Source organism: Pomacea canaliculata, linkage group LG12 (assembly GCF_003073045.1).
Source record: "Pomacea canaliculata isolate SZHN2017 linkage group LG12, ASM307304v1, whole genome shotgun sequence".
Lineage (NCBI taxonomy): Eukaryota > Metazoa > Mollusca > Gastropoda > Architaenioglossa > Ampullariidae > Pomacea > Pomacea canaliculata.
Genome location: NC_037601.1, coordinates 852,412 through 870,399, shown reverse-complemented (window position 1 = coordinate 870,399; position 17,988 = coordinate 852,412). Strand labels below are relative to the sequence as shown.

Here is a 17,988-nt window from a genome sequence, read left to right as displayed (position 1 = left end):
GAATTATTGCCTGATAATGCTGAACAGTAATAGTTAATGTAATAAACAATAATAAACAGTTTAATAACTTTATCGATGGTCGTAGGACTAGAATTATTGAGTGACATGCATGCAGATCCACAAAATGTTTTTGATGTTCGGTAAAATTCTGCTTACCACAGTTATCAGTTAATGTCCTTTTGCCTAAGATCCACATACTTTATCTTTTTTCATTTGAAGTTTGATTTGTGCAACATGATTTTCTGTATATACCACACGTAGCATGCTGTCAATTGTTATTGTCATGGTCTAAAGATTAGTTAGATAGTTGATCACATGTAATACCCTGTGAACTCAGTAAAACTCTGTTTCCAGACCTGGTGCAGTGGAAACTTCCATCCCAAACTGTCATGGTGAAAGATAGTCTCGTACGGGAGGTGATCTCCCCTGATCTGCTAGAGCGCCACTTAGGCTTGTACTATGTACACAAAGAAGCTGTTGACATGATGAGTCCAGAACTTGCACGTAGTCTTGGTGTCGAAAGTTTAACCTCGGACCATCTTGTGCAGATGGGCAAGTCACTGGCCTTAAGTTGGGGTCAGCAGGTTGACCAAGGTACATTCCTCGATCTTACCTTATTTCAGTGCCAGCATTTTTAATCCTCATTTGAATGTTAAGATTTTTTTGGAACTAGTACAAGAAAAAAAGGGATAATTCTAAAAATTATTTCAACTGTCTGTGAGTAAATACAATATGATATGTGTATAACTGAGTGATGGTAATGAGTTTTTGTTTTGTGAGCTTTCCTTTTAGAGCACCAAAGATATACTCCACAAAAAGAATTTGTTTATACATATGATGACATAATAAAATGTTGTCATGTCTTGCTTAGAAATAGGAAATGTGTTGACTCATCATTCATTTTTTGAAATATTCTTTTGTATTTCAGAGGAAGTGATTCAGATTTCTAAGTGGCTGGCTTGCATCTACCGCAGTCTCGATGACCTTCAGGAAAATGCCACTCTGATAAACATTTTACAGAGCATGAACGTTATTCCCCTGTCTACTGGCAAGCTGGTGTCACTGTGCCAAACAACTGTATTTCTCATGCATGAAAGTGGTCAAGAAGAAGGCACATTTTCAGGAAAACGAGGCAGGTTTTAGAATAACAAAAACAAAAAGGCAGATTATTGCATAACATGTGTGACAAAAATGAGACAGGCTAGCTAGCATAACACCTACATGTTGCAACATGTTGCATTTACTCAAACTTGCAAATTTCTACTTTGTACTGTACCAGATGAAATGACTATGTCAAGTTCTCCCTGTTAGCTACCTTAGTTCCAACTGTCCACTCCCAATTGGTCAAAGTTGACCAATGAACAGGGAGCATACAAAACCAGTTTTCCCCTTTTCGCCAGTGAGTTCATGTCTCCAGTTTTTTTCCAGGCTTTGGCCGGGTAAGGCGTGCTTTTGCTACCACATACACTGTAGGCTGGTTTTGTGGCTACATGAAAAAATCTTATGTGTCTATTGTAAAGCCGATTTTCTTTTTGTTTGCTGTCTTAAATTCCATCCATGCTGTTTTCATTCGCTACGTGATGTTTGCCACTCATGGCTCAAGCACATCTAGGTGTGGGTTGTAAGGGGAAAACTGAAGTTTGAAGATTGACACCTCGTCCAGTTTCAAAATGCCCCAACTTATCTTTGATGAGGTGAGAGGTAAGGTTAGACAGCTAGAAATGCTTTGTCCCACTCCAGCATATTGAAGTGAGTACGAGCTTATAGATAAAGATAGAAACACTTTGTCCTTCACTGAAGTGAGTTGTTGTTAGGGCTTGAAAAGGGACTGAGGGCATCTGCCTGACAGCTAAAATTTTCAAAATGGTCTTCAGACATTCGACCAGTTTACAGCATCCTTTCTGGTTTAGTATTAAGGCTAAAGATAGTCAGCATTGTCGTGGATCTATTCATCACGTACTGATACAACAAGTTCCTGACTTTTATGTCTCCAGTTCTGAACACATCAGCTTGGGTGGGGAATGCCTTGTCAATACAAAGGGAGGGTCTCAGTGCTTATTCGTTTCCTCCAAGGAAGTCAACATCAATCTCATTCTGCCCTTCCCTTCCTCCCCCACCCACTTAACCAGTCATTCTTGGAGCTCTGATCTGGTAGTAGCCTGGATAAAAGCAGTCGTTAGGATGGCATATGTTATCTTTTCTCTTGCACTGTATCCCTTGTACAAGCTGAAACACATAAGATTGTGCTCGTCTAGTCTTCATATAATGTGGTCCTTCAAGATGGCACTAAGACAAAAGGCTGGGATTCCAATTCTGTGTTCGTTGCCTGAGAAACTTTGCATCTTATTGATTCTCTGCACGCAGTTCAGTGTCTTGGTAGCTCAGCATATCACCCACAGATTGACGCATTCACCCTATCTTCACTGCTCCTTAGGTCAGCATGCAGTGGTCTCCGAGTCTATAGCCTGGCTGTTATTGATCTATGTCCTAAGATTTTCTTCTTCTAAGGCAGTAGCCTCCTTTCCCTTTTTGACTGCCACACCCCACATGTTATTTATTTTTCACTTAGGTGGTACATTACGGAAAAGAAATACCAGTTTTGGTAGTAAAGTTTCTTTCTTCGAGTCATCATCAGATGACATGCTACTTTCCTTTTTCCTCCTGCTGTGGGTCTTTTCTCAGCTCGAACGAAAAACAGGAGGGGTGAACTCACTGCTTAGAAGGTTCGGGATGGGAGTTAGTTGAATCTGTGTGCTCGCTATTTAGTGGACTGCTGGAATTGAGTTAGGATGATTTGTTTGCACATCATGTCATCTGGTAGGAAAGAACTTTTACTACTGAAAATGTTATTTCACTAAAAGCCACACAAACAATTAGTAAAGGGATGAAACCAAAAACCAACAAAACAATATTATACGAGGCATTTTGTTGTTGGTGCTTGTGGTGGTGGTGGTGGTGGTGGTGAGTATGGAGACACACTACAATTTGCATTTTTGATTTTTTTCTGATGGAGTATTATTACCTGCAGATGCGCTGTATGTACTCCAGCAAGACTTACAAGTGTTGCACAGTGGGCTAGTGATGACTCCTGATGCAGAGATCAACTCCCAGGTGTTTAAGCTGCTGATGAGGCTGGGTGTTAAGCAGCTGTCACCTAACGACATCATTCATCATCACATCCTGCCCATACTTCAGTCTGATCGATGGCAGGTTAGTGATGTGGCTGCCATTGTAGCTGACTTAGAGCTAGTCCTCAAGAACTTTGACCTTGCTTTTTAAATGTCATGTATTCTCATTTGCAATTGCTGTTGAAACAGCTAGGAACTGATGGCACACTTGATTAAACAGGACGACAAGGTATTCTCTGTATTTCTGCATCCTATTATTTTTTTTCTCTTTTTTAATTCCATTTGATGTTAATACATTTAACTAGATAAGCGCATGTGAAAGTGAGCATTAGAAGCTACAGTACATTGTGCACGGTCTTTCTTCCAGACTAAGAGTCGTGATGTGCTGGTCAGCTATTTGATGTACCTCAAGCAACAGTACCACAGGGATCGGTCCCTTGTCAACATGAACACACTCAGGACTGTCGCCAGAGTCTTGACAAACCAAGGGATCAAAAACCCAGCAACTGAACCTGTTCACTTTTCTCCAGCATTCGGCACACAGCTTGACCTACAGAAAGAGCTGCCAGGTCAGGAAGGGATCTGAGGGTTGGGAAGGATTGTGGTGAGGGGATGGGGAAAGAGTATGTGTTAGGGAGGGTTGTTGTGAGGGGGTAGATAGTGTGTATGTGTGGGGTTGTTATGGGGGAAGAGTGTGTATGCTAATTGTGCATCTTGTGTCATCTTAATTATTCATTACCATTGTTCTGCTCTTGCTTATGCACATGCCTTATGCCACAGGCTATGACTGGGTGATTGTCGACAGCCAGTACTTGCCATCAAAACCAACACGTGCTGAAGTGCTGGGGTGGCAGGAGTTTTTGGCACAGCTTGGTGTCACTGTATTTCTGGTTGTGCAGCCTCGCAAGGTTACTTTCACTGCAGACCAGCTGGTAAGAGTTTACTCGTCTATCTCCTATACTGGAGACACCTATAGATTCCTGTCTGTAAATCAGTTGTAGCAGTTTTTCCTGCTGAAATGTTTTTTTAATATTTTATTGTAAAGTACCTGCTGACTGCAAAAGGACAATTTGAACATTTGCATGCATGAAGTTGTGATGATAACATTAGAAAACATCTGAAGATGGCTGTCAATAACATTTAATTTAAATCATAGTTCCAGGGTTTGATAGATTGGCTAATAATTGATAATTCCCAACTAAACACAGAGCTTGATAGACTGATGTGTTGATTATTTTTAACTAAACACAGATCTTGATACACTGACTAATGTCTTGATTATTCACAACTAAACACAAGAGTTTGGGGGCTGTAGGTCATCATCTCAACTTGTGCGCAGAAGTCCCCTTATTTTCTCCCATCTTTCTCAGGCAAACACACCCTGGGATACATTGAAGGACATGTGGCCTGCTTCACAAGATGGCTATACCATTGAAGATTTTGTTTGTGAAGAGTTCCAGCAGCTGGTATCCAATAACTCTGCAGAGAAGACTCGCACCAACCAGATGGCACTACTGTTTTCTCTTTTGGACAAAGCTTGGGACACTCAGTACCAAAAGTTTGCCAACACACAGGTAAGCACTCAGAAATGGAAGTCAGTGTGTGAATTTCTGACTCGCTAAAAGAAGTGAAGCATAGAGTAGCCTGCAGTTAGACATCCCTCACTTGTCTTCATCACTTTATAGCACTCCTAATGTAGTGTAGCAATGACTTTAGTGCCTCTCAGTCTGCAATACTGGTTTGCACAGTGTTTTGAGAATTCGTATTAAGATATGGAGAATGTGTTGTTGTGAAGACAGTGCAGTACTTTCACAGAATTACATTTTTAACAAATGAGACCAGCCAGCTTTAAACATTTAATTGCTGAAATTCACTAAACTTTGGTAAGATTATAATGGTCTAAAGGCAGATTGAAACAGAGCCACACAGTGTGGAATGTGCTGCCAGATGGGTTGTCCACTGGCAAATTGGTGACATATGCCACAATTATCAATTATGCACACTGAAGACTACTCTAGCGGTGACTCCTGCTACTTCAACAGCAATGCTCTTCACAACTCTGGCCACAGCAACACTCACTGACTAAAGGCGACACATGCCTAACATGACCAACTATGCGGCGACACGCCCACAGTAGCTTCTGTCACACTCTACTGTTTCACTGTGACTCCTTTAACACTCATTCTCACTGCTTATATATACAATGCACAAAAGTTATCTAGAAACATTCGGCATGTACTCTTTATGCATGCGCATTTATTTAGAGCTGATTAGAATGCATGTGTGGCAGTAAATGATCATTTGAGAAATCTATTTCTTTTAAATTAAATTTTGACTAAATTTATGCACTTTCATATCACAGCATGTCAGAATTTAACCCTTGATGACAAAACTTGCTACACAGTTGTAACAGATTTTTTTTTTTGTTGTACAGCTGTACTCCAGTTCAGGAACATTGCTGAAAGACCAAATCCCATCATCCTTTGCTATTGCCATACAAAACGAGCATTGGGTCCCATGTGAGGAGATGGTTGTCACAATGATGAAAAGCCAAGTCCAAATGGAGCAAAGACAGGTGCTGTTGCCACCATCTGCTGCATACCTTCCAGGTACTTTTACTCCTTTTTCATTTATAATAGAATGCACAGGTACATCTGACACACAGTTTTACTGCAGTTTTAGCAATACAAATAGAAAAGATGTTTGTGCTTAATTGATTGGCTGGTGTTTTGATTGTCAGGTCTTCACTTACTTTTTGGCAGCTTATTTTAGAGGACTGTCAGATAAAGGAGCACTAAAATTTTTTATTTGTATGAGTGGTGAACTTAACCAAGAATGCGTTTGGTAAAAGTGTACTCTTTCGTCTTGTGAATTGTCTCAGTCTGGATAGTTGTAAAAGCTTAAGCAAGCAATAAATATTAATTTACTCTTGTGTGTCTTGCTGGATGTATGCACACTGTTTTGTGTTGTTTATTTGGTCTTCTGGATCTGTGTAAATCATGTGTTTGGTTTGTTTGTATTTCAGAGGCTAGAATCCGAAACCTTCTGGCTCACACAGTGAATTACCTGTCCAACCCGATTTCATCAGACAGCACCTTCGCACGTTTTCTTAACATAAAGGCTGAGGTTGAGGTGCAGGTTTTGCGAAATGCACTTGTCTCATGGGGCAAACGAACACCCAAGACACCCGACGAGCCAGCCACTTTTGTCTCTTCTCTGCAGCATCTGAAAAACGTATATGGATACCTCTGTGACAATCTCACTCCTAAGGTGTGTCAAGTTCAAATGTCACTGGACCGCATGTCATTGTGGTTATTGTCTTTGTTATGAGAGTGGGTTAAGGTCATCCTAGAGGTCAACTTCCAGAGACATTTTTGTGATGATGGTTGTTTCTTGTCTTTGCATGGAAGTTTGCCATTATTCATGTAGAGATGCACTGTTTTGAGTGGAAAATGACATGTGAGTGAGTGTCGTGATCCCAGGGGAATGAGCATGTAAAGATGGTCAAAGGTTGTGATGCCACTGCCTCATGCAAATCACACTCTCGACACCTCTACCAACTCACGCCGACATAACATGTACGCGCACACTTACACTAAATTGCTAATTACACTTTAATTGACTCAGAGCCCCCAGCGTACCTCCCCAATAAACAACACAAGACCATTTAGTGTATTAAAGGAAGTTATTAATAATCAAGAGTATTTTCGACAATTTACAAGATGATACAATCTCAAAATATGGCCATTATCTAGGGTGTCCCGTTATTTATCTATCCCTAGTCTAGGTAACTGAGCCACTAATTAGCTTAACCAATACACAAAACACAAGCACTCGTGTAACACACTCGCCACTTATCTTTCCACACAAAAGTCTCTTGTCATCCGTTGATGATGCTTCATCGATTGTAGCTCACTCCTTCACAAGCGCTGAGACTCTGGCACCACCAGGGGTCTGTCTCGTCCCTAGGCCGGACTGCTGTCTCAAGCTTAACAGCGCCTACAGGACCAACGCTTATCTACCAGCCTCCCTCTACTGTTTGCGACCAAACAGTTACTGGTGATGAAGTGTTGCGCACTCTGTGCTAGAGTGGGTCGTAACGCACCTATTGAGCCAGTTGTGCTAGAGCTGCCACGATTCTAAGACAACTCGCAGCGGAGAATCTGAACAGCCTTGAACAAACCTCTGCTACAACTTTACTCCTCGAGAACCCGGTACGAAAGACCACAAGTCTTGACCGATCACAATACTAAATCCTCATCTGCGAGGATCATCTCACGATTGATCAAACATACTTCAGACTTACTTTCAACCATTCTGCTACCTAGCTACATCCAATCACCCCATAGCTAACACATGATGGACAGGTGGTCACTTTGATTTATTCCATCCCACAACTACACCCCCTCTTTACCCCCTCTCACTAGTAGCGCACTCTGTGACTGCACCGCCATCCCACCTGGCTTCCTATTCACTACCTGTGTCCAGCGGATGGCAATAAAAGGTAGCGCCGTTGTTCTGTTTCTGGTGTACCACAGACTTCTATAATTAACAGGCGTAGTCTGACTGCTGCTCTCTCCTTCTCTTAGAGATCACCTGCAGCGACAACTACTATCTAGCATTCCAACCTGACTGTGCTATTGTCCGTCGTGACATAAGCGGTCTAACCAATATATAACCCTAACCCTAACCAGTATTGGTAAGGCCCACTCATTCCAGGGGAGATAAACGGTGGTGAGACGTCTTGGCCCTTTGTCCACCCGACAGTCCAGCGCCGCCAAAGGCCACCTACCCTCTCCTCGACATATCTCACCGCTAACCCATCCCCACAGTTACCCATTTCACCTTCTGACAGTCTGCTTACCAGCGCGCCCGCCTGTTTCGTGGAGGGAACAGAAGTGGGACACCAACATCATAGCCCTATACTAGTTCTCACATGACAGTGAGAAAGTCTATCATGCCATGATATTTGACAAGTAGTAGGTTTGAAGGATTGGGAAGGAGTGGAACAAAATAGTGATCTGGGGCTGCCTTATCCTGTGTAAGCATACATGATCAAATTTATTATGCATGCACAGGGCTTCTGCTAAGGCTAAATTCTTTGGGGTCCCAGGGACCCCTTCTTCAGATTTTTAAGGGGTCCCTGTTCTTCACCCAAATTTGAATGGGACCCCATTGACGAAAATTGAAGGGGTCCTCCGAAATTTGAATGCGTACTGTACGCAATTTTTTGCGTAAGCAGAAGCCCTGATGCATATAACATCTGTATAAACAGTTATGAACAGAATGTTTTTTAACCTCTTTATGGTTAACAGGAGGCGCAAGATCTGTTCCACCTTCACCCAGTCATTTTTGTGCCAGTGGCTTGTGTTGAAGGGAATGACTTGACCAAAGGCCACATGCTGGGGCGCGATGAGGTCTGGTGGCAAGACCCCAGTGGACTTTTCAGCAAATATCACAGAGTGTTGGTCGAGTTTTGCTCCCTTTTGGCTAAACGGCGTTCACTCAACCAGCTGTACAGGTCTGTTACCTTCTAATGCAGCATTGTGCATATGCAAATACAAATACACAGATTGTTGTAACATGAGTCAGCATCCATGATAACAAATAAACATTGACAGCAGATAAACTCATGCTGCTTATCACGTTATAGCCCGGCATGAAATAGTGTAACTTTTCAGACTCCAGTCAAGATTACAGACTGTCACTGTGTTTCTTGAATGTCTTAATTTTTATTTGTTTTACTTTGTGAGTTTCTTAAAACTGATGTCTGTCTTTTCATTTACCTGGTTCCTTTTCACAGATAAGGTGAGTTTGGGGCTTTAGGTCGTGCAACACCAATAGGTTTAGAGCACAAATCCAATGCCACAAGATCCTGTAGTTTTCTGAGCTAACCTTTTACCTTTCTTCCATCTACCCACTCCATTTATATGCAAGATGGAACTTGAATATTGGGATTACTCTAAGCAGTGTTATGTTTGTCTAAACTCTTGACTGTTTACGTGAAGATTGACATTCATGTGTTTACTGTAAAAAAAAAATCACTTCTTGTCATGCAGAGAAATGTCTGACACTCTGCCACGCACAGCTAGACTGCAGTTGGAGCCTCTTCTGGTGGACTATGCAGAGCTTTTGTCACTCATGTCTGCTTCCCTTTCATTACGGGATGATGGGGTATTGGATGATGTCCTTGCTATTTACACCAAGATCGGCCATGATCTCGCTATGCAGATTCCACCAAGTAAGTTTGTGAGGAGAAGCGGTGGGTCATCATGATAGATTTGATTTATTGTGAAATATATAGGAAGAGCTCACCTTCAATGATACTTCATAATTATTTAGCATAGACTTTTTTAGCATCTCTGGTTCTAGCTCAACATGAAGTTAGCATGTCTTGAGTCATACGTTGCTGTGGACATGTATTGACTCAAGTGGCAGCAAGAGCATGCCTAAAAAATATGTACACTTCCATTTACATTGATTCATTCATCCTGCCTAACCTTGGTCTCTACAGATTCTATAGAGTTCTTACAACACCAGGAACAAGTCCAGAAGATCACGGACATACTGAAGACTGCAAAGGTTTTGGTCACCAAAGATCATACATGGGTTTCTGTGAATGACAAACCCATGCTGGCTGACAGTCCTGATATGGAGAAGATGTTTTCTGGAAAACCAGGTGTCCATTTTGTGATCACAGAACTACCAAGAAGGCAAGGGACGCGAAAACCTTTGGGCAGAGGTGAGAGAGTCTGCATTTGAGAAGTGATCTTATCACATGATAGAACAGAATAAGTAATAATAATAATTAATAAAAATTTTGGATTTAGCGTGATAATATCATAAGATCTCACAGGCTTGGATCAAGCACATCATGAGATTTCATGGGCTTGGATTTAGCATATTAATGAGGTCTCACAGACTTGTAATAGGTGTTGGAATATTTTTACATCTTTGTGTCACAGTAATTGTTTGTAACCAATTTAATGGAGTCCTGCGAAATACAGGATTGATGATTGATGCATCTCGGGTACTTGGTTTTATTAGGATTGTGTATGACAATATAATATTTTATTATTTGGATATTTATGTTTTGCCTTGTTGCACAAACAGCCTGTCACAGGTGGATGACATTTTGCATATTTATGTCCAGACAACCTGTCACGAGTGGATGACATTTTGGACTTCTATGCCCTCTTTGGTTTGCCTCAGCTGAGTGAAGAAGTTGTGAAGGAAGTTATTGTGAGCATGTTTAAACCCTGCCCACAGGGGCAGTTACACCTTCGAACCATTGTGCCTTACCTGCAGCAGTTCTTGGTGTCGCTCTACCCTGCAGTGTACGACGCTCATGAAAAGGACAACATAACTGACCGTTTACACAACCTCTTGTTTCTTGCTGTGAGTGTTAAAAATTTTGTTTCACAGTCCAAAATTTCTTCACGTTCAACATTTCCTCTCAAACACATAGCTCAGTAGCAGATGGTCGTTTCCTTGTACAGTTTGTGAAGCTCATCAAGATCTGTATGTAGTACATATTTCTGTATGTTGTGTGACAGGACAAAAAGCTGGAGGTCAAGTATTCTCTGAAGACATTGACAGACGTGTACGAAATTAAACCCGAGAAGTGTGTCATATCCGGAAGTCATTTCTATTTCAATGAGAAGCATGTGGAATCTTTGGTGGAGGTCAACAGAGAAGTGGCCCGCTACTTTAGCAATGGTGACAAGGACTGCTTCAGAGACCTCAGGTAAGTGTTGTAGTGTGACAGTGATGTTAAGGGAAACTGAAATGGACTGCTAGCACTTTAAACTCTATCAGTAAGTGCATGCCTTCCTTCTTTTTTCACCTCCTTTAACAAACTGTACTTGATATTAAAAGTTGGTGCTACAAATCAACTTTTTATTATGGATTGAAAGCTCATCGAATTCAAAAAGAAGTTAAGATGCCCCATACCAGTGGATTCTTGATGCCTCATATGGAGCCTGTCTCTGTGGCCTGTACAGATGGGCTCATGATACCTCATAGAAATTTTAAGTTAAGTCAAACCATTGCCCTGACTGTCAACAAGAAAAAGAAAAAGTAGACTGTCATGCGCACACCCACACATATCTCTGGCCACAGTCCTAGACAAGCAGACTAAGGAACAAAGGTTTGTGGGTGTCTTACTCAGACTATATGTAATAAACAGAATGTGACTGGCATTGCAGACTGGCAATTGTGTTTAATATTCCTAACAAATAAAATGAATGCTATCTAGTCAAGTTTGTAGCATTCAGTGTCTAGAGAGCACAACACTGTCAGCCCTAAAAGGCTGATGCTATTCCCAGAAATTTTTGACAGAAAATAAGGAGCCACGTAGCCACAAAAATCATACGTCTTTAATCTGACTACAGAAGTAATCCATAAAACATTCCTAGCATACAAAAGAACAGAATATGAGGAGATGCTCAAATTCTGCTGCACTCAGTGGTGTATGTCTAGATTCCATGACTAGGTTATACTCCTCAAAGACTTTTTTCTGGAGGGTTCAGTTCCCTCAGTTTGTGTCTTTAATAAGGAAGCTTTTGAACTAATTTCCTTAATGAAAGAATTATATGTTGATGTTCATCCCATCAGCCTCAACTGCTGGCTAAGAAGAGCACAGAGTATTTCCTACTAATGCTGCTAGCTTATTAGATGCTCGTATACATAATTGTAAGGAATGTATGAGACAGCATCACTGTTAGATAGCAAGAGACCAGAGGTTGCAAAACCTATGAAGCTAGTTGACACTGAACCTTTATGTAACTAACTAAACCTATAACTGTGTAGCTCAATGTTGGCAAACACCTTTTTTTATTATTACTATGTATTTCTTTGCCTCCTTCTTTGTCAACGTTTGGACACACAACAGCATCCATGTTGACTTTTAGAAAAGTGAAATAAATAATTAATTTTATTGGTTGTGTTAAAGTTATATATAATGTAAGAAAACATTAAAAGGTGGTTCAATTTTCTATTAAACACATAAATTGAATAAGTAATTGGTTTGGGGCTTAGATAAAACAGCATTACTAAGCTTTCATCTGTTCTTTTATTTGCTTTCTCTGTGTCTTGTTTTTGTTACAGTTGGTTTACTTCAAAACCTTATGACTTTATATTGACATGCAATACAGACCTGAAATTTGGTTGAGTTTTTCTTTAGACACATCTAAACATTTCTATGAGGGCTGTTTAAAAACTGTTTAGTAGTTTAGTAGCTACTCCTTTAAATCAAAGTTTCTTAAATTTTAGCACTGTTTTGCAAAAAAGTTTATAAAAGTTGATTTTGCTAATTTTCCATCATAGGATTGTAGATCTTGCCTTAAGTAAACATTTCAAAAAGTCTACTCACAAAATTAAGGTTTTAAAATGTTTTGGCGCCATTTTGGATCGTTTCCATGGCAACCGTTTGCGTGGCATGCAATAAAAGCTTTTTTTTTTTTTTTTTAACTTCCATTCAAGGGCAAAATAGTTGATATAAAAAAAATTAGTGATGTCATGTAAAACGTACTTTTTTTTTCAGACCATATCAGGCCTTAATTTCTTTGCAGGCATCTGTCCTGATTATTTCTCTGAACTGCTCTTGCCCTACTTTCCAGCCAGACTACTCCACTCCTCGAGTGATGACCGTCTGCTATTTCTGTCATATGATCACATGATTTTTAGTTACTGTGCAGCAAAACAATGGAATTCTCTCCCTATCCATATCCGCCACCTACCCACTATGGAATCCTTCACTGAACAGGCACCTCTTCCTTGAGCATTACTCCTAACAACAGTCTTCGTGATGCTCGTCTTTTTTTCACACACTTCTCTCCTTTTCCGCTTATTGCTACTTCCTTGCTCTTCTTCCTTTTGCTAAATCATGATGCTCTCAGTTGTTTCTTGATTCCTCTTTAGGGATTTTTTAATATTTGTCTTTTATTCATCATTAGTACTGTTGTTTATCCTTCATTCGTTCATATGTTGTTTGTTTTTCTGTCCCATGTATGTTGCCCATGTCTCATTGTTTTTAAGCGCTAAGAGTATGATTCTTAGGAGTGTTTGTATGCCATAGATAAATTTTGCATATTTTATTATTAGGATCTTCCTGACAGACCTACAACCTCTGGTACATAAGGGGTCCCCAGAGGAAATTGCACAGGTGCTCAGCACACACAATGTTGGTCCACTACCTGAGGGATTTGAGCCATGGGAAGTTCCAGCTCCTTTTCTACCAGAACCCTCATCCAAGGCAGCGGCTGTTGCACAGGGTGGGTGAACTTCGTTTTCATGTCTGCACTTGTGGTTGGGTTGGGCATGCAACAGCAGGTATGCATGCCCATTTAGACAGACTTGTATAGTCTTTATTTAATAACTGTTTTATTACAGCCTGGAACATGTTATCTGCATGATGATATACTTTGTGAAAGATTAGTGTCTTGTTCTTGTGCTCAGCGGTACCTGTGGAACAATTTTCCAAAGGCGAGCAGCCTTCCTCAGAGTCAGTGAATGAGGAGGGTAACAGATCTGTGCTGAAATCATGGCCTCCACCTGCTCCTGGTGAAGAGAGTGACAAAGGCCGAGGTGTGAAGAAAGCAGGTGAGAAGCTAATAGACCTTTGGTGAAAAAAAAATCATGTCTGCATACAAGTCTTCCAGTGATCTAGTCTTCCAGTGATCAGGCTTGTGTACCAGCGGTGGGAAAGATGATGTTGTCTAACTGAGATAGAGAAGATCATGGTGAATGCATGTGACTATACAATACACAGTAGCGGCCCGGTGGCGCAACGGTTAGCGCTGTTAGCGCCTGTCACCAATACAGTGAAGGTTGGCTGCCCTGAGTTCATTTCTCGTCTCGGGCATGCTGTTCTTTCTCTGCACGTGGCATCTGTTTACAGGGCTGGCTGCCCTCCGCCAAGGACGGTCCCAAGCCCGGCTGAAAAAGGAGGAGGGTTGGGCGTGGGGCCAGCACCCCCACCCCGTAAAAACAAATCCTTGCTACCAAAACATCGACAACAGTTAAGACAGTCGTCGATGGCCTATGCCCCAGGAGGGTCGAAGGGCCTAAAAAAAAAAAAAATACAATACACAGTACAGTATGTATATCTGTGATACACAGTATGTATGTTCTTATTAATAAACAGTACAGTAAGTTCATCTCTAATACTCAGTACAATATGCTCATCGCTAGCTCCTTATTAGCTTTAACTCTGTTACATCACTAATCAGCTGTGTATGTGTGTGTGCATGCCCATCCAAATAGCATCAGAAGGTCGAACATCTGTGGCTACTGGTGTGTGGCCTCCACCAAAACCTCCTGAGGGAACAAAACTCACCAGCAACTTGCCATCCAACTTGCACATGGCTTCTGCATCAGATGGCAGCGCAGCTGAAGACAAACAAGCAGCGAGAGAAGATGGCAGCACACAGACTCGGGGTGAGTTGAGCAGCGTAAGTGTAGCCCATGGAGGGGCAGCCACGCAGCAAAGAGCACAGTTGGTAAGGGAGGATCAGGCACCAGAGGCCAGACGTCCAGACCCAACTTTTGCAGGTGATCGATGTAGGTGTCTTCATCTGCTTGTCATTTCTCTTGCAAGCTGCTGCTGTCACCTTGCTGAGTTTTCAGATGTCTTGTTCTTGCTTTGTTTTGTTACTTGCTGACTTCTTGCATTTTATTTGTTAATCTATGTTTACTTTCTGACTTCTTGTAGTTTGTGTTAATCTGCATAAGGACACTGTTGGTTTTTTTTTTCATTTTATCAGTTTTGTGTTAAGTAATGCTTATGTTTGGATATTCCTGTGCATGTTTATATTGACACACATTCATAGACTTGTGTGCATGAAGAACTTGACAGCCATTATCCTTATTTATTCATCACATTTCTGTTAGTTGCTATGACAGAAGCTTTTGAAAAAAAAAACAAATGTAGAGATGTAAACTACTGTAAAAATGAGTGCATCAAAACAATGAAGAGAATTGGCTCAAGTGTGGTCCACAAATATTTATAAAACGTTGGAGAGAGAAGCCACTTGGATATGGTCCACATAAGTATTTACAAAACTCATGCTATTTCCACTGGTACAGTGCAATGCCTTCATTGTGTTAAGGGGGACATGATTCAAGTATTCTTAGCATGAAAATTGTTATTTTGTTACATAAGACCTGAAATGGCAGTTACTGGCTTTGGTCCACTTGATATTTTCTTCCCAATCTCACCTCTTTGACCATATTTTGAAGTATTGCAAGCAGCTGGGAGAATCAGCAGGCTGGAGAATATTAAAAGATAAGCTTTTATGGTTAACCCTTTTGGCACTGCATGTAAGTATGCATAAAGACAAAGCTTATAACTTATAAGACTGTGAAGCCTGACAGTGGGTGATGTTTGGTTTTATTATTGCTGCTGTCATGTAAACATTAGACCAAGAAGCCTATACAGATTTGAAAAGGAGAAAGCTTGAACTTTGCAATATAAGTAATGAAAGTTGGCTATGTTCTTCCCTGGCAAAGCCATGGTTGTGGCTTGTGCTGCACAGGTTAACTCTCTAATTTACTTGAAGAAATTCTAATTTAGGATCAGCAGATGCGTGCTTGTAGTCTTCATCTTAGCATGTGTGCTGCAGTAGTGTGGGATATGCTTAAAAGCCAGTTGTTTTGTGCCTGTAAAATAATAGCTTATTTTTATTACCCTGCTTTCAGGAAGAGCAAGACTTTACTTTTTTTTCTGGTCAATGCCATAAGAACATCGCTATATCTATCCAGATATTGTTTGTATAAAAATTGACTTTTTTATGATAATGTTTATGATAATAATATATGAAGGCTTCCATAGCTATGTAGGCAGTGTGTACATACATCCTGTGACTGGCTCCAACTGACAAGTGGTTAGACTGGTCGCTAGGGGAAACAACTAAATAGATGTTCCAGCTTACAAAGCCTGTCTTTACATTAAAGGCCTCAAATGTCTTGCCCTTTACAGTTACCACTTAAAGTTCATGGTGCTACAACTACTGGAGCTATAGGAACCTTACTTTTTTCTTTTAATGCTGAACTCTTATTCTTGGGCAGGCAAGTGTCAGCCTCTGGAGGAACATCTGTGCTGCTGATTACCCTAGTGATTATGCTTTCCCTAGCCTTACTAATTGGTTCTGCTGGCCTGAAGTACCTCAATCTCCCTCCCCTGAATCATACCATTCTTCTCTTAGAGTAGAAGTTCAGTCACACAAGCTATTCTGTTTTGTTAAATATCGAACATCAAAGATTTCGGATTGAATTCAGTGGCGACCAGACTCCATCACTGTCAAGTTTGCTGTAAATATCGTAAATGTGCAATTATTGGCAGGTCTGATTGTCTTGTTATTGCTTTTTGTCTATACATATGTAGTTTTATGCCAGCATGCAATAGTTCTTCACAGGCACTTTGCTGGAATTAAGCAACTAATGTAACAAGTGATTGGATTAACAAAAAATTATTTTATCATGATATATTGTAGAGAAAACAGTTATCATCAACTTACATGTTGCAGGCAAGAGAAAGAGTCATGAGATAGATGGGGAGATGTCTGAAAGTAAACGACCAGTGCCCATTGAGAGGGTGGGAGATGAAACTTCAGCGCCAACAGGAGACCAGGAGGAAGGCACCAGTTCCTCAGGGGCTAAAGAGCATGAAGGTCAACACAGTCACCAGGCTGGCCATAGCAGTAACACAGGAAATGTTCCCATGGAGATAGAGCTAAAAAGAGAACCAAGGCTAAGATTGCAGGTTGCCGGTCAACATCGCTATCCACCTTTCAAGCCACGGCCAGACCAGCTACGTAAGTAAATCTTTTGCAGATATAGCATTTTTTTCTTTGGCTTATGAGTGGTCTATTCTGGAAAAGTTGGTGGTTTGACAGCGTTTCTTATAAGATTGCTTTAAATTATCATTTAACCCTTAGGACACTATAGGCCGTGATAGTGGCTTTGCTGGAGAAGCACGGGGAAGTTGATTTTCGTTTTTTATTGTAAAGTTTGAACTTTCTCCGTTCCAAAAATGTATAAGTTTGTGGTCTAATGTTTACCTGAGAGCAGCAATAATAAAAAAAGATTTCACCCACTGTCATTTTCACAGTCTTCAGTTATTAGCCAGTCTTTGTAATACTTCTACTTTTATGCAGTTCTTAGAGGATTAAAAGCCACTTCAAGGGAATTGAGTGTTGTTGGCATGTATGGTTGAAAAAGTTTTCAGATTTTTGTTTTCAACTGAAAACAAGGGTAAATTATCTGTGAAGCTGTGTGAGCCACCAGTCAGTAGTAGAAAATATGGAGGCAGAATTTCCCATTGCTTCTTCCATTTACAGTTGTCATGTCTTTTGTCACTGCAGCAAAACCTTTGACACCATCTCACTTCCTGGCCTGATCACACTGAGGTTGTTAAGTCTGCATTGTCTTTGTTTAACCAAGTCATAGTGACACAAAAGGCTGACAAATGAGTGTGTTAGCAGCTGTTGTTGTCTAAATCACAGTATGACAGATTATGTTTATGTCTTTATCTTATCATGACAGAGATGCCTATATGGACACAGCTGGCCTGTGAGACAGAGTACGAGGAACTTGCTCGTGGTAAAGACCTCAGGATCCCCGAGACCATAGAGCTGTCTGACACATCGGATCGCTCTTCAGTAGGACGTTGGGGAGAGTTTTTGGTCTATGACTATTTGCTGCAGCAGAAGCAAGTAAACAGTGATATTTATGATGTCATTTGGGCAAACGAGCAGGCAGAATCTGGCAAACCCTATGACTTTGAAATTATCTGCACAAGGGAAGATGAAGCTTTCTCACTGTACATCGAGGTAAGGAAAACGGCATGTTGTCGGTGACT

The 17,988-nt window shown here is 40.9% G+C and overlaps 1 protein-coding gene across 7 annotated transcripts in view; it reads left to right on the top strand.

The window, feature by feature from the left end:
• The window catches only part of LOC112553340, a 52,361-nt gene that overhangs the window by 33,523 nt on the left and 850 nt on the right, over positions 1-17,988 (top strand). For 6 of the 7 annotated variants that reach the window (XM_025220484.1, XM_025220482.1, XM_025220481.1 and 3 more), the window contains 18 exons: positions 355-594; positions 929-1,132; positions 3,029-3,210; positions 3,496-3,697; positions 3,909-4,060; positions 4,499-4,702; positions 5,563-5,737; positions 6,154-6,398; positions 8,444-8,649; positions 9,188-9,369; positions 9,643-9,870; positions 10,282-10,526; positions 10,685-10,875; positions 13,233-13,402; positions 13,587-13,730; positions 14,394-14,681; positions 16,655-16,942; positions 17,673-17,959. In XM_025220484.1, coding sequence (XP_025076269.1) covers positions 355-594; positions 929-1,132; positions 3,029-3,210; positions 3,496-3,697; positions 3,909-4,060; positions 4,499-4,702; positions 5,563-5,737; positions 6,154-6,398; positions 8,444-8,649; positions 9,188-9,369; positions 9,643-9,870; positions 10,282-10,526; positions 10,685-10,875; positions 13,233-13,402; positions 13,587-13,730; positions 14,394-14,681; positions 16,655-16,942; positions 17,673-17,959 — 3,833 coding nt within the window. The remainder of the gene's footprint in view (positions 1-354; positions 595-928; positions 1,133-3,028; positions 3,211-3,495; positions 3,698-3,908; positions 4,061-4,498; positions 4,703-5,562; positions 5,738-6,153; positions 6,399-8,443; positions 8,650-9,187; positions 9,370-9,642; positions 9,871-10,281; positions 10,527-10,684; positions 10,876-13,232; positions 13,403-13,586; positions 13,731-14,393; positions 14,682-16,654; positions 16,943-17,672; positions 17,960-17,988) is intronic. The other variant, XM_025220483.1, reaches the window with a different exon arrangement.